A 16,224-nucleotide genomic window follows, 5' to 3' on the forward strand; every position below is an offset into this window, starting at 1 on the left:
TGCGGGCATGGCCTCAAGGCTCCAGTAGATGATGGGGATGCCCATCGCCACTCCTGTTCTTCCTCTCCCATTCCTCACTTGCAGCGAAGTACAGAAGAGATGCTCCAGGCTGGGTACTACACTACTTCCTTTCTGGTTTGCTTGCTACAGACCCCCTGAGTCTAGAGTTAACACAGATCTACTAGGCTGGAAAAGGTCTACAGATGCTTCCAAGCAAAACAGAGCCAACTCCTTCCCAAAAAAGAACAGTTATCCTCATCGCTTCTTCTGCCATTGAGAATCACATCTTTAAATTTTCCTACTATTCAAACCAGATGAAGTAGAGTTCAGAGAATGAAAAGCCCTGAGATTCACTGCCAATCCATCAGAACACAGATTGTGTAACACCCCAGATCATCTCCCACATAAAACAAAAAGGACAAGCATGACCCTTTCCAATCAAACTTCCAGCTCTTTCCTCAGGTCTCCTATCCTGAAGTGGCTGCAGCACTGCAAGGAGGGAACAGCCACCCGCAGGCTCTGCTGCACGGCTTCCATTCCCCTTCCAGCTGCCTGCTCCCATTACCTCACTTGCTCCTCCAGCCATCCCGGGCACTGCACCGGCCCTTTTTGTGCCTTCCATCTCCAGCCTCAGAGCGGAAACCTGGAAGGAAAGGCTGGAAGGAAGAGGCACGGGGAAAGTGAAGATGCTGGAGGCATGCAAGGAAATAGTTTCTAAGGCTTTATTAAAGCTAAAACGCTTTTTCCAACTGGTGATTGGAAAGCAGAAGTAATCTCACAATCCTAACCCACATGAAAGAGGGAGGCCATAATCCAGGCAGCCACTGAGCACCACCTGCATCACATCAGCAGCACAAAGCTCACACACCTGCACCTCCTCACTCACAACACCCACCATCCCTGGAACTAACATCACAAGTTGAAGATCTGAAAGAAGGCAAACTCCAAGCAGCACCTCTGCTCACGCAGTGTTTGTTAGAAGACCCGGCCTCAATAATTAGACATCTCAATAATGAGACGTGGCGCTGCTACATCAGAGGTGGAACAAAACCAAAGAACAGCCCCAAGTTCCAAACTCCAAAATTTATATATTGAGGAAACTAGAGGCAAACACACACTGCAGCCTCTAAGTGTGAAATGTGCAGCTTAATGAGAAAACTGAAGAGAACCAAGAACTCATCAAGTGGGTCTTTAAGCACTCTCCTACTCACACACACAGCTTCCACCGCTTGCCAGCTTTGTCTCAATCAAGTTTATTCTCTTAATCTTTGCTGTATACTTATCAATGAGCAAGCCTATACAATCACACCACCAGATAAGGATAAAATAAAGAGAAGAGAAAATATTTGAGAACATTTCACGACACCAACACTGGCATAAGGTCAGAGAGGATCGGCTTTCCCTGCTCCTGGGTTTTTGGGCTTTGCACCCAAAGCACCTCCACCATTAACACTGAGGAGCACACAAGAACACCCTGGTTGGTTGAATGCAGATCTCAGCATCCCTCCAACTCACCCTTCCCCACCTCCCCCATCACCTACAGCACAGAGCTCCTCGCTCCTCTGCATCCCCGAAGATAAAATCTAATGGGTAATTACAAATACAAAAGAAAACTTAGGAATAACTATTTCCCCTTTGCAGCTTCCGTCCTATTAGCATATTTTGCTGCTATAATGCCTACGGGGCTTATCTTTGGTTGCAGGAGAACAAAGAAAACAAACAGTAAGCATTTATCTAAACAAGCCACAGTATTTTCAGAGAAGCTGCCACGGTGATCTATGGGGCCTTGGGAGGTATGTGAGAAATGGGTCAAAAGTACCATAGCTCTTATTTCTATAGCAAGAAGCCATTTGTAATGGTTTATATTATAATATCTGAAAATCCTGCCTTTTCTATGTCACAACACACCTCCCATCAGCAAATGGCACTGAGGTGCTGTTAGGGCTGACACCACTAAGTCCCATTCTCCCCCCCCAATCCAGCGTTTTACCCTTTTGAATTAGCAGCAGACAAATAGCAAAGAACATGAAAGCACATAGAAAGGGGGAAATAAGCTGCAGCTTATTCCATCAGATCGGCTACAATAAGATGTAAAAAGAAATACACAGTCATTTGCAATAGGGGAGAACTGCTGGGTTTGTTTACAAAGGAGCCTGGTGCTCCTCCAAGGTCCATGTTCCAGCCTGAAAATAACTCCTTCCAACAGCTGTCAGGTGGGGGGAGGCAACAGACACGAGCAGGGTCCATCCCCAGAGCACACAGTGAGCAGCAGCTCCCTGGGAAAGGCAGGGAGTGACCGGGCACCCAGAAGGGGAACACTCCCATGAGGACTCCCAGTACCTGGCCACAGAAGGCAGAACCAGCACCACCCCCATGAGCAGAACCTGTGTCCAAAACAGCCCAATAGAAGCAGGGGAAATGAACTGACCCAATGAATCTCTCCATGCATGGGTCAAGAGGAGGCTCTGCTGAGTTTTAAAGGTCTCGGAATGTACCTTGGGGGAGAGGCTGCTGAAAGAGCAGTGGGAAGCATCTCAGCTGCGTTGCTCTTTCTGTCTCCAGCATCCAAAACGCTCAGTTCTGTTCCAGGAAATGTCGTGAATCGCCCCAAACGCAGCAGAAAATGTTAGGCCATTAAAGAATCACTTCCTTCCTCCCAAATAAATGTCACTTAAAAGCCCTCTCCTTTCCAGAACTGCTGTAATGCTGCAGTAGGAGGGATAAATCATTATGTGTTTTGTATTAAAGGAAAGAAAAAAACCCACTCTGGAAAACAGCGCTGACAGCAACTTCTCCCTTCCAGAGGTGGAACACTGGGTTCCCACCATGAGCACAGAGCTGAGTGACAAGCAGAGTGCTGCAGAAAGAGCTGGGCATCGCTGCTACCATAGCAAGGGGCAGGCAGAATGGAGCACAGTGAGCAGCTCACTGCCTGCACAGCTCCCAGCCAGGCCCTGAGCTCCTGCCTGGCATACGACCTCCTCCACCCCAAACACATTTGGGATGTGGGCACCTGTAGAGGCAATGGGATCTGAACCTGCTGTGAGAGCTGCAGTGCAGAATGAACGGCAGGAACTGCAGTTTGTTATGTGGCATTTCACTGTGACACTTCTGGGCTGAGTCTGGTCAGCCTCCCAACAACAAGTGACATAGCAGTGCACCAGGGGCACTGAATCAAAGTGACATAGCAGCTTTGTTGGAGCAGCAAAGAGCTGCACAGAGCACAACCAACCAAACCCTGGCTGCAGCTGTAACCAGGGTTCGATGAGAGCTGACATTCCTCCACAGGCAGTTTATTGAGCAGGCACATCAGGAACTAACCCACTGCAATGAAGGGCTGGCGGCTGTTATCCAGGGCTAGGCTGCACAGCTGCAGATGGGGAAGGAAGCATGCAGAGCCTCCAGACAGCCCCCAAAGCGAGCACATGCCCCAGCCCCACCAGGGCATCCCCTCCTTCCCCCAGCAGTATTCAGGGCACAGCAGCATTCCCAGGTCACGCACTCTGCTTCTGCAGCTAATTTGTATCCCCGGACAAGAGAAAGGGGAAATACTACAGTAACATTTCATCCTCTGTTTGTTATGGTTCAGCTATAAAAGTATCCCTGTTCTGTATACATTGAATCATTTTCTTTCAAGGCAGCTTGAAATATGGGGTCTGGAAGGGTTTCTCTTTAACACAGGCCTCACTGCCTGTATTGTAACAAATTTCTTCGTACTCAAAACAATATTAGGCTCATACAAGTCAAATCACAGTCCCCAAATATATATGCAATACAGCTTACCAAAGTGCTTATAAATAAAGTACTGTAGGGAAGGACATTAAGTGCAGAAACCTAACAAGCAAATACATCCTGAAATACCTTACTTCTACATTCTAAAACTGTTTCCAACTCCATCACCCCTTGAAACCTCAGATACAGAGACATCTCCCATGACACTGACACTGAGCACAGGAGATCTCTATAAGGTCCCAGCCACCTCAGAAACCTCAAGGCATTGCCTCCATGGACCTATACTGACAGTGTGGAGCTCAGTGGGGTGGAGGAGGTCCAGCCATGAAGTTCAAAGGCCATTTGCTTAATCTAGGCTTTTCCCAAAGGAAATCTCAGCAACAAAAAGCTTCTCTTCCAAGAAATAGCCATCTATCACAAGAAGGACAATGTTTGTATTGACCTACCACACAAAACAGGGAATATAGTCAAAAACCCCAAACTAAACATTGCTGAAGCTTTTTCTTCATCAGACAGACAAACCCCAGGCAGCACAATGAAAATCTGATTATTGAGGTGGATGACACTTATAGCCCCAATGACAGGCAGCAACACAAAGCCTTAAGATAGGAGAAGGTAAGTGATGGGGTGCCAAGTTATCACAGAAAATGAAACCAAAACTGGAGAGATTCCCAGCAAGCCAGCACACATACACTAACACGGCCATGTGTTTAAGTGAGGACCAAAGCTGAGTGTTGTGCTTCGGTTGTTTCATGCTCTTTCATGAAAAACAGTACAAAAATAAAATAAAATAAAATAAATAAATAACAACAACAACAACAAAAAAAAAAAAAACAGACAGTTTTTGCATCATCATGTTGAGAGGCAGGATTTCTAGATGACATATTCCTGTTTGCTTCAGTTTGGAGGTCGCGTGCAGCCTGTGGAATGAGACTTCAAGGCTTTCAGACAGTGAGCTGCAGAAGGGAAGCCTCCCCATGTAACAAAACAGCTCTCCAGACAAGGATTCCCACCACGACTTCTGGAAGGAGCTGCGGCCACGGGCACCCAAACCTCCTCACTGCCCTTGGAAGGATCCAGCTGTGAGGTTCAGCTGACAGAGCATTCTCAGAAACACCAGGCAAGAAACACCCTAAGGATGCACATACTGAAACACCACCCATATACATGCCAGCCATAACTCGCAGCCATTTCACACAACAAAGATTTTTTAACTCCTCTGGGAAAAGCTACCACGAAATACCAAAGCGTGAGCAAAGTTCCCTGCAGAGGTGGGTGCACATGACTTCAGCAGCAACTGCAGGCCTTCTGTTTACAGCTCCGTGCCCATGGCAGATTCCAGCACTGTGATGTTTCATAACCAAAGACGTACACGTTCACTTCACATCCTCAGCAGAAAAATTCAATTAGCCATCGCTACGGATTCCAGAGAGCGGGGTGAGGCGTGGAGTGTGCTCCTCTTAAATGCTTTATTGGGATTATGAAATGACTATTAATACACTTTCTCATCCTCGTGTGGTATTTTAAAGAAAGCTCTCCGCTTCCAGTTGGTGCCAAGCAGCAAGTCAAACATCAAATATTATTCATATTGTCTCATTAGGATCCTACATGTACATACGTGATAAAATCTGTTTCATAACGTATCACAAGAGTGACGCTAGTCCCAAGAAGAAGACAGTCAGACTGAAAGCAAAACAAGTAAAAGCCTTTTACATAACGTTATTAAGTAAGAACCAAGTTCTAAAACATAGGGATAGATGGGAAAAGCCACTAAAGTCCCATGCCAAGGCCTGAGAGCTGCTAGCAGAATGACTCTCAGCAAGGTTCCCCCTCCTGGAAGCTGTGGCTGCTCCTTCTGCTGGTGCAGCCCAAGCACTGACTTCCTCGAAGCACTCCCCTCCTGCCCAGCTCCTGTTGTCCAAACAGCGGAAATTCAGAGCTAACAGCACACTTGGTCTCCCTGCAGTCATGCCCTTGCAGCAGCATTTCCTCACGACATCCTGTCCGTAACACTGGCCCGTGGCACTGAGCTTCCAGACCTACCTGTTTCACTCCAGTCCAAGTCGGTCAGAGGATAAAGATGCCTCATACCTCATGGGACAGACCTCACGTGGCCATTAAACAGGAGTTCAAATAAATAACTGCAGCAACCAGACTCAGGAACTGCCACATAAAAGCTATCAGGGAGCACTAATGGAAACATACCTAATATAACATACAGAGAACTGCTAATTCTATTTCATGCATTAGGCATGTATTATGCAGAGGGATAGCAAAGTCCTGGGCTTCAGCAAGTGAGGATAAGCCCAAGTGCAGCAACCGTGGGCACAAACACAGAGCAAAAAGTCTGCTTACCCTTGGGAAGCCTGAGGTAGGCAGGGATCTCCAGCAAAACACCCTCACCTCCACTAGCAGCCCTTAAATGAGGGCTGGGAAGGGGTGGATCCTGGCTCCAGCCCTTCCAGTCACTCAGTGTATTGCATGCACCTGAGCCCCCCTGGGCTGGCCCTGCCTTCCCACCAGGTGCTCCATCACTGCTTCAGGCCATGACTTTGCATTTCCACTCCAGATCGTATTGATTATTAACTGGTTTTCCTTACTTTCTCTCCTCCTTTTTTTTGTTCTGCAAGCGTAAGATCCCATTACTACACCAGCAAACTTGACTACCCTGCCAGATCCTCTTCCCTGCTCCAATTGTGAGGATCTTTCTCATCAGCAGTGCTATTTCGTGCCCATAACGTGATCTCCAAATGTATGGAGCGAGCTGAAGTCACCAGCCTGAGCAGTGGTTGAAGATAACAGCTTCAGCAGTGCAACACAAGGAATGGGAAGCGCTGTCGGTGGAATAAAGACTTGTAGCACAAATTTATGGGTGTTTATATGGTTTGTAAAGAATTCCCATCTAAGTTACTGGACCAAATACAAACCTAGAAGTTTGTAAGGGATGCTTTGAACCCAAGGGATGCTTGCCTAAGGAAAACAGCTGGGACATCTTGGAACCCAGAAACATGTCTATCCCTACAGCCTCACACTGGGAGACTGAGTAAGGCTAAAACGGTTTTGGAAAGAAGGAAAGAGAAAATGCATTCAGCGCTGCCAGCCTGGGTTGAAGGCAGCACAGCTCTTGGCTCAGCAGTCCTACAGCAAGCAGCTGCACTTACACACCCTGCACAGCCCTAAGGCAAGTTCCAACTGACTCCTGCAGGGCTGTCCCATGGCGGCAACACGTAGGTAGGTAAGAGTCCACTACAAGGCGTTAATACGGCAGCGATGAGGAGCTCCTGCTGGATGTTAAACATTTAAAGGCTGGGATTATTATTATTTTCCTTCTTTTTGAAGGACAGAAGTGAGATCAAAAACGGTCTAAAAATAGCAGGGAATTTTCAAGTGTCAGCTGCAACGGAAGCAGGAGTTGCTGTCTCTCCTTACAGAGCCAGCAGGGATGGAGGCACAGCCAGCCACACACTGCAGAGCAGAGAGAACAGTTTTAGTCCACCACATTGACACTACAGCAACTTGCAGTGCCATGAAATCCCAATGAAACTGGTGCTTTAAAGCAGTGGAAGGAAGTTCTTACATCCTCCACCTGCCAGAGGGAAAAGCGAAGCTCATATTGTGAAATAACCAGGGGGGAAAAAAAAGAGTTTAAAACAATCTATTCAAATCACACATCCGTCATGACAGGAGATGAACATAAATTATGTGCCTTTCGCTGTGTTTTGTCTTTTCCATCAATCTTTCCCCCTGATAACCCACAATATGAAGGGTTTCACTTAAAGAATAGAAAGTTCTCTTCCATTTGAATAGTCTCTCACACGCTTCTGATGACTGCGTGGAGTAAATAGAGAGAAGGGAGTTCAGATTTGTTAGGTGCAGCGCATCAGTTTGCATTTCGACAATGATATTTCAGGCAGCCAAAGAAACAGAGGAGAGAGCCTCTGCTGACCGATATTTTTCCACCTGTCTGGGTTAAAGAGCCACCCAGCAAACCTCCCTCAGCACTTGGAGAAGTTCACCTTTCCACATCTTTCTGCCTGGCATTAAAGCTGATGAGCACTATTGCACAAAGAAAAACAGCCATGTTTACTTTCAGAATAAGCTCCTTCATTACATTCTGGGCAAATTCAACCACTTAGCCCCCTACAGCAGCAGGCTTGGAGCCACATGATCCTAAAGGTCCCTTCCAACCCAAACCATCCTATGGCTCTGCAATGATTCCATGAACTCCTGCCTCAGTAACAGCAGTGAATAGCTCAGGTGGTGTAAAAATGACAAGCTGGCTGCTCAGCTTGTGACAGCCTGGGCAAGGAGCTGCATAGTGGCCAACAGCCACAAGAGTGGGGAGGAACTTCAATGACAGTGAGTTGCACCAGGCTAAGAGCACACAAAGACACCTCCCAAATGAAACCACGGCTCTGTCGCACGACGCTCCATAAACAGAGCCAGCATTCTTCCCCAAGATGCTCATGCATTTTGAGTGCTCAAAACCAGGCAGTGGTGACCCTGGTATTTCTGGGAATGTGGCTGGCTGGCAAACAGCGAGCGTGACCTCCTGAGCAGCAAGAGGGAGAAATGCAAACAGACGAGAAGAAATGAGAACAACAAAGAGCACAACAACAACAACATTTCCAGAAGCAGGACTTTTTATACCCTGAAAGGAGATCTCTGACTCCACAGAGCCCAGAAGGGACACATTAATGTCATCATCTCGCATATTATGTGACCCTTGCTATCTCTCCTAGCCCTCAATAAATCTATTTGCTGGGAAGCTTAGCTAGAAAACAGAAAATGCAAATTGTCTGAAATGCCACAGCAAAAGACACAAAGTGCACTCTGGGGTTTAGCTAGAGAAAACACCACAGCAGCACTGCTCCACTGTGCCCCCATCACCTCCATGGGGATGAGGTGCAGTCAAGACAGAAGCAAGAGCAGACAGAAATGGGAAAGCACTGTGAGGCCGTCAGTGGCTCCCTGTCCCTGCAGGTTTGGTGGGGCAAGAAGCCCTGCTGCTTGAAATAAGGAGGCATGGAAGCATCCTATCATTTATCAGCCAAAGGAGGAAGAAAACACACTTGCATCCTAAAAACCTCCAACAAACCCCAAAGCAACACCAGGAAAGAGAAACTAAGTTACATCCTGCATCCTCCCAAACACATGCAGAGCAGCAGAAGGATAACTCAGGGCACTTCTGTCACTGCTGTACCACATCCCAAAACACAGGGCAGAGCTCACATCAGCACGAGCCCTGAGCCCTCAGCACCCCATTCTGCTGAGGAAGAGCTGGCTTGGCAACGCTGGCTCAGCTTCAGCCAGCAGCAACAGCAGCACAGGCAACAAAGAGATAATTTGCCAGGCACACGACATAAAAAATAGGATATCATTAAGATACCAAAGGTTGAAAGGAAGCTGAGAAGTGAAGTGTTGGTAGGGAAATAAAGCTTATGCCTGTCATCTCCGCAGCACTTTGATACTTGAAAAGAATAAGACACATGACATCATTAACATCCACAACAAACTTCCTCTGCTCTGCTGCTATCAACTAACGCTCAGGGAAAACAGTAAGGCAACAGAGCTGCCCAACCTGCATCAGTACGCTGCAGGGACAGCAGCCTCCTCGCAGGAAACCCAACCAAGAACAGAAGACTGAGAAAGATCAAGAAGCAGCAGTGCTGGCACGAGGTACCACTGCTCTATGCAGTGCTCTTGTGGTCTCCTAGAAAACACGGACAAATGCACACAAGGATTTCAGAGCAGTACCGTCAGTCTCCACAAGTCCATTCACGTCACTGTGATGAATGGCATTGAGCACAGTTATAAATTTAGCAAAAACACTTAATTTCACTCGCTGCCACAGCCCAGCCCTTCACTGCATCCAGCCATAAAGTCAGAGGGAAGAGGGAAAAGGAGAGTTCAGACACCACGCAGTTGTTTCTCTACAATCAGTACAGAAATCTGTTGTTGATGCTATTTATTTTCACCAGAAAGGCAAAATTCAGCTTGGGCTGACAGAGAGCTCACAGCTGAGCCTTTTTTCTCCAAAGCACTCTCCCACACGTGTACATCAGCGTCAACCCATTTCAAAGAACTGCACTGCATTCGTATTTTCAAGACTCAAACAGAAAGCTCAAGCCCAGCACAGAGCTCAGCCCCAGCACACACATCTGCTGCAGCCCCACGGCTCCCAGCTGCCAGCATCAGTGTGGATGTTTATCCTCCCCATGAGCCTCATTTCAGCCCTGGTGCTGCATGCAGACAGCTTGTTCCCCTAAAATAAGTCTTTGTGTCACATCCCAAGCAGCACCTGCCAGACGAGCGCGCTGCCATCGCTCCCGGCGCTCTGTCTGTCCTCATTTGCTGACCTTTCTGCAGCCACTTTGGCCTCGTCCCGTATTTACGGCCCCAAACCCCACCCACAACGCTCTCCTGCAACTCCTTTGGTTCCTTCCATGCCATTTTCCATTCTTTCCCTTTAGAAGTGTGCACATTTATAAACAGAACAAACTCACGCCCGGTTTAAGGGCTTGCCACATGAGATTCTAACAAGATTCTGTGCTCATTTTCACTTTTCTATGACTGGGGACAAACATGCCCATGAGACAGCAGCACAGCCCTGAGGGCAGGCAGCTCCAAAGGGGGAGCTGGGTCACCAGCTCTGCTGGGAGCTGCATTGGAAAGCCAACACTCTGCAGTGAAGTGACCACCAGCCCCTTCCTCCATCCGCACAGGGAGCCAGCTGATCCCCAGCGTCTTGCCCAAATCACCAACCTGCAGTTTCATTTGGAGCTGCAGACAGCACGGCATCTGCCAGAGCGCTGAGCCACCCCAGTAACTTTTTCCAGCGTCACTCCGAACCGTAACAACTCGCTATCAAACTGCCAAACTCGCAGCCAGCGCTCGCTCCGTTCTGAGAATCCAGCTGTCAGCTTTCCCAAGTGCCTCCGCAGTCCCGACTCTTTCGGTGCCAACAAACTTTTCACAGATGCACATAATTTCACCAAACACATATGCTGTATGTATGGCACACCAAGTCAATTAACAAGTTTGTTTACTGCATTCAAGGATGACACAACAGCACAACAAAAACCTCTTGCAGACAGCAAGCGCGTTCACCTTCTCCTCCCTACAACGCTACATGCTCACAAATAGCTTAAAGGAGTTTCAAAGTCAAAAAGAGCTTTGAATACCCCCCCAAAAAAGGCACGAGCTCCTTCATGCACATCATCACCACATCGTTCTCTCCAAGACTCCCCGGGCGCTGCTGATCCCCAGCACGCCGAGATACACGAACAGCACGTTCAATCTGCAAGTCAACAAGCGCAAAGCACGCACTGGGGAAAAGATACTCCCTTGTAAAAGGCAAAATAAGAGCCGAGTACAAAACAACAGCACGTACCTTTTAACTGGTCGGCCACCACGCTCTGACCGACCCGCTCCGTCACTTTGCCGTCCTCCATTTCGTAACGATCGTCCAAATATTTCGCAGTAGCTTCTGAAATATGGACTTTCCCAGCCACCCCCAGCTGCTCCATCAGATTGGCCAAGTTGACGTCGTTGGACCACACGTCGAACTTGAACCTCCTCATTCCCAGGATGCCGCACAGCACCGTCCCGGTGTGGACGCCGACTCTCATATTGACCATCTCCTTTTTCTCCTGGCAAAACTGCTCGATGGCTTTGATCATGCCCAAGCCCATCTCGATGCAGCAGTAAGCGTGGTCTGCCCGTGGCTCGGGGCAGCCGGCCACACAGTAGTAGCAGTCTCCTAGTGTGCTGATCTTCTCACATTTAGTGTCCTCGCACAGGCGGTCGAAGCGCCCAAAGAGGTCGTTGAGGAGCCCCACCAGCGCGTGGGCAGATTTATTGGCGCTCATCTTCGTGAAGCCAACGATGTCCGCAAACAGAATGCTCACCTGCTCTATCTGCTGCATTTTAAACGGCCGGAATATGATGGGGGTTTTCTGGATGGAGGGCTTCTTCTTCCTGTTCTTGGGGCTGGAGGTGGAATGGCGTTTGATGGAGTTCTCGCTCTCATCGTCGCCCTGTTTCATTAAGTCATCAGCTATTATTCTGGGCATAACAGAGTGAATCATCCTCTCTTTCAGGGCTTTTTCCACTTCCAAGTCTTTCCCATGCATGATGGACTGCCCCACCTTCAGGAACGTGCTTCTGGACCTGACTTCAGACATGATAAATAAATGAATGCCGATGGCGTGGATGCAGATGTGAAGGAAGGCTTTGCTCAACAGCTCCCAATAAACCGCGCCGCCTCCGAGCGGCGCAAAGCAGTTCTCATCGCGGAAGTGATAACCAAAGGTTTCAAAGAGGACCGAGTAGGACAGCCCCAGGAACAAGCTTAAATACAGGGGTAAGTGCATCACCGTGTAGAGCAACAGGAGCACCTCGACGCACATGGAGAAGCTGCCCACTTGTGACAGGCAGGTGTCGGTGGGAGCAGTTGGAGCCGTCCTGTTGGACACATCACCGCTCCCAGAGAGGGGATCCAGGGCCTGGAACTGCGGGGCCAGAGTCAGCGCGAACACCAGGAGCGTGAGCGTCAGCGAAGTCCACACGTAGCGGCGGGCGTAGGCCTTGGTGAACGTGAAGGCAAAGAAGGCCACGCACACCAAGAGGAAGCACAGGGCCGGCACCATGAACACCATCTGCTTGTCCCTCATGTGCACGCCGAAGTAGATGCCCCAGAGCAGGCAGGCCACGCCGATGTAGAAGAGGGCGTAGCGGAAGCGGCGCTGGGTCTGCGGGAAGCAGCGCTCCATGCACGCCTCCTCCAGGTTGGTGGAGTCGAACTTGGGGTCCCACCAGCGGGACGATGCTCTCTCGAACAGCTGCGGCAGCTTCTTCTGCCGGCGCAGGCCGGGCCCGCCGCCCCCGCCCGCCCGCCGGGTGCCCCCCGACTCCCCGGAGCTGCAGCTGGACGAGATGCTGTACTTGCAGCGCTTGGCCGAGGAGCAGCCCTGCTGCTGCCGGGGGTTGATCCTCACCGTCACGCTGTTGCTGTCCCCGCTGGAGTCGCAGCTCACCTCGGTGCTGTGGTGATGCAGCAGCTGCTGGTGCGGCGGGGAAGCCATGTTGTCGGTCCCTCCCGAACTGCTCCTCCGCGTCGGATCCTTCGGGGCCGGGAAGCGCGGACGGCACCGAGGCCGCCGCTCAGTTCCGCGCCCCGGGCAGCGCCGCGGGGCTGCTCCGCCGCCGGCCGGGCAGGGCACGCAGCGCTGGGGGCCGCGGGCAGCCCCGCATAGTCCCGCCGCCTCTCACGCCTCCGGGCGCCCCGCGGGGCCGCCGCCCGCTGCCGGGGCGGGGCGGGACGGACGGGCGGCTCAGCGCCGCGGAGGAGCCGCCGGGTCCCCGCCGGGAGGGGCGCGCTCCTCCATGTCGGCCGCCGCCGGTTCCTCCCCGCGCCAACGGCCGCCGTGCGGGCAGCGCCCCCCTCGCGGCCGGGCCGGCCCCCGTCCGCCCCCCCAGCCCCGTCCGCCCACCTACTCCGCCCGCCGGGACGGCCCCGCCGGCCGCCCCCCCCCAACGCCGGGCCTCGGGGCCCCGCACCGCGCGTTCCTGGCGCCGCGGGCGGCGAGAGAGCGGCCAGAGAACGGCGAGAGAGCGGCGAGAGAGCGCCTCGGGGCGGACCCTGCGCCGCCGGGAGCCGCGGAGCGGAGCCGGGAGGAGGAGGACGAGGAGGAGGCGGCGGGCGGGGGCGCTCGCTCAGGCGCGGCGGAGCGGTGCGGGCGGACACCACCTTCCGCCGGCGGCTGTCACGGGCTGCGGGGCTCCGCGCTGAGCTAACGGGGCGGGGAAGGCGCTCGGCGCAGCCCCACGGCCCGCCCGCCGTCCTGCCCGCCGCTATCGGAGCCGCGCCCCGCTCCGCGCTATCTCTTCCTCCCAGGCGCTGCCCTCCGCCCCGTCCCGCACGGCCCCGCGCTGCTCCCGTGCCCCGATCCCTCGGGACCGCAGCCTGAGCTCGTCCTTAATAAAGGTCCGAGTGACGGTGCGGAACGTGCCGTGAGCCTCCGGAACGTGTTCCCGGCTCCTGACGCACTCGGACGCCGAGGCGGCCCGTAACCGAGCAGCCCCGTCCATAGCGGTCGTTGTTTTGTTTGTGCCGTCCCGTCCCGTCCCGTCCCGGCTGCTCTCACCGCGGCCTTCCCCGCAGCCCCCGGCAGCGGCTGTGGATTCACCCAAACGTGCTTCCAGTGGCTTCGTGAACGAGCCCTGAAGTGTTCGGGCAGGAAGAGGGGAATTAGGGAATCGTTAGAACCCTTCTTGTTGCCGACTGCCTCGGGGGGTCATTGAGAAGAACGCGGGGCTGGTTTTCTTCCAGGTAGAGACCTGAGTTTTCCCTCTGGCACCATCCAAGTCGTGACTTCGCTCTGTTCCTTTGTTAAGCAAAGCATTGCTTGTGCAAAGCGTAGGAGAAGCCGAAGCCACCCATACTGGTATCTTGGTACTGAAACATGGGCTTTAATCCAGCACCCAGAGTGTAGAACTGTAGAATCATTCACGTTGGAGACCATCTCTCAGATCCCCAGGTCCAACCCCAGCCCACCCTTCTGTGCCCACATCCCTCAGTGCCACATCCCCACAGCTCTGAACACCCCACCGCTCCCTGTGCAGCAGTGCCAGCACATCTCTGCTCTGTCTGAGAAGGAACGTTTCCTAACCCCTAACCTGACCCTCTCCTGGCACAACTTGCAGCTTCCCGTCCTATCGCTGTTACCCAGGAGCAGGGGCTGACCCCCACCTCACCGCAGCCTCCTCTCAGGAGGTGCAGAAGGTGATAAGGGCTCCCCTGAGCCTCAACCAGACCACACAATCCCATTCCCTGAGCTGCTCCCCATAGTACCGGTGCCCCCCACCCCTCACAACTCCATTACCCTCCTCTGGAAGGTTCCTGTTTGCACCGTGCGCTGCACACAAAGGCAGGGGCAGCTTGAGCGTGTTTACCCTGCACACATGAAGAGGAGACTCAGAAGCAACAGAAATGTGTCTTGTTCCCCCTGTGCTCCATAAAGCAGGACTTTGTGTTGAAGACAAACAGAATCACATCAAAGATGCTGCGTACATCACAAGTTTTACCCGGAGTGACCCACATGATCCCAGGTTTTGGTTACTCGCTTTTGATCTCCACTTATGAAGTTGTCTCCTCTTTCCCAGCTCTCACATATTGGCTTGGAGGACGGTGAGATGGGATCAAATGGGACCGAGGAGACATGGGGCAGGTCCAGCCCCTCTTGGGAAGCTTCAGGATTGCTCAGTGTCCTCTGCTGTCTGAGTAAACTTCTTATAAGCCCATGCCACTAAATCCATGTATTTAGCCTATAGAATTCGATTTACTTCCCTTCTCAGAGGCACAGCTTTGTCAGCTCTCCTGATGATCTTTTGTTTGACATTCATAATATTGAACTTTGCTGCTTATCTGGTGGAGCTGTGCAGAACCGCTCAGGGGGGGCCCTGAAACGTGGCAGCCCACATGATGCTTTTTTAGGCTTCACAAGCCGCCTCCATGGGGCACAGAACACGGATGGGAGCCGCTGGCAGAACAACAGCGGTGTGAATGTCTGCCTGGTGTAGCTGGGGAGGAGGAGTGTGCTTTAGGAGTTTGTGGTTTATAGTGTATGCTGGCACGGGGAAACTTACAGCCTGGAAGAAAGGCAGCATGGGCACCATGGATGGGGTCTATTCATCCCATCCGGTTCAGGAAGCAGCACAAATACTGAAGGAAAATATGGCAGAACCTGTTCAGTCCATGCAGAGACAGTGATGCTCAAGGGAGAGGAAGAGATGCCACTTCCCCTCTGTCCCACCCTAACAGAGAGCAGCATTCACCTTCTAATAGACTTCTGCTCAGCATCAGGGCTGAGCTTCTTCTGGACCCCGACAACCTCTGGGTGATGGGGAAAAAACAGCCATCCCTGCCTTCTGCTTACAGCTGAGCAGCTGAGCAGCAGGCAGTGTTTGGGATGACTGTCACTCCTCTTACATTCAGGTTCACCGTGATGCTCATCACACTTTTCTGTGCAAGCAGAGCACAACGCTCACCTTTGGCATCTTTCCCATGCAGAGCAAAGGAGGCTGAGTAAGTGATGCGCTCTTCTCACTTCCTCGCGGTGACCAGGTTCTTTGTGTCTGCTCTGCATTCTCATCCCCCTTCAGAAGGAGCTCAGATTACCCGCGTTACCATCACAGCTTCATCTCGAGATGCTTTCCTGCTCTGTGCTGCACTCACTGCAGACTCACTTAGCAATGTCTGCTGCCGGGACGTGGCTTCCCCTGAAGCTGCCTTTCTGTAAAGCGAAGGCAAACTTCAAGTTTATTGCTCGTTCCATTCATAACGAGAAGTTCCCCTGACTTGCCAAGCTGCTGAATCAGCTCGGGCACCTCACCCTTGAGTCAGCAAAGCCTGAAATAGAAACTCGCTCTGTTTCCGAGCACAGGAAGCACCACTGTTGTCTGCAAACACAGCCACATCCAACATGGTTT

General features: G+C 51.7%; 1 protein-coding gene across 5 annotated transcripts in view; it reads right to left on the reverse strand.

Annotated features, from left to right (window-relative positions):
* ADCY9 (adenylate cyclase 9) overlaps nucleotides 1-13,506 on the reverse strand; it is a 49,271-nt gene extending 35,765 nt beyond the window's left edge. For all 5 annotated transcript variants that reach the window (XR_014934104.1, XM_015877394.3, XM_085514792.1 and 2 more), the window contains exon 1: nucleotides 11,126-13,506. Coding sequence is in view for 4 of the 5 variants with exons in the window: in XM_015877394.3 (XP_015732880.1) it covers nucleotides 11,126-12,818 (1,693 nt within the window). In the remaining variant the exon portion in view is untranslated. The remainder of the gene's footprint in view (nucleotides 1-11,125) is intronic.
* Nucleotides 13,507-16,224: the final 2,718 nt, after the last annotated feature.

The sequence above is a fragment of the Coturnix japonica genome, chromosome 13, assembly GCF_054131305.1.
Source record: "Coturnix japonica strain WE chromosome 13, WE-NBRP24, whole genome shotgun sequence".
Lineage (NCBI taxonomy): Eukaryota > Metazoa > Chordata > Aves > Galliformes > Phasianidae > Coturnix > Coturnix japonica.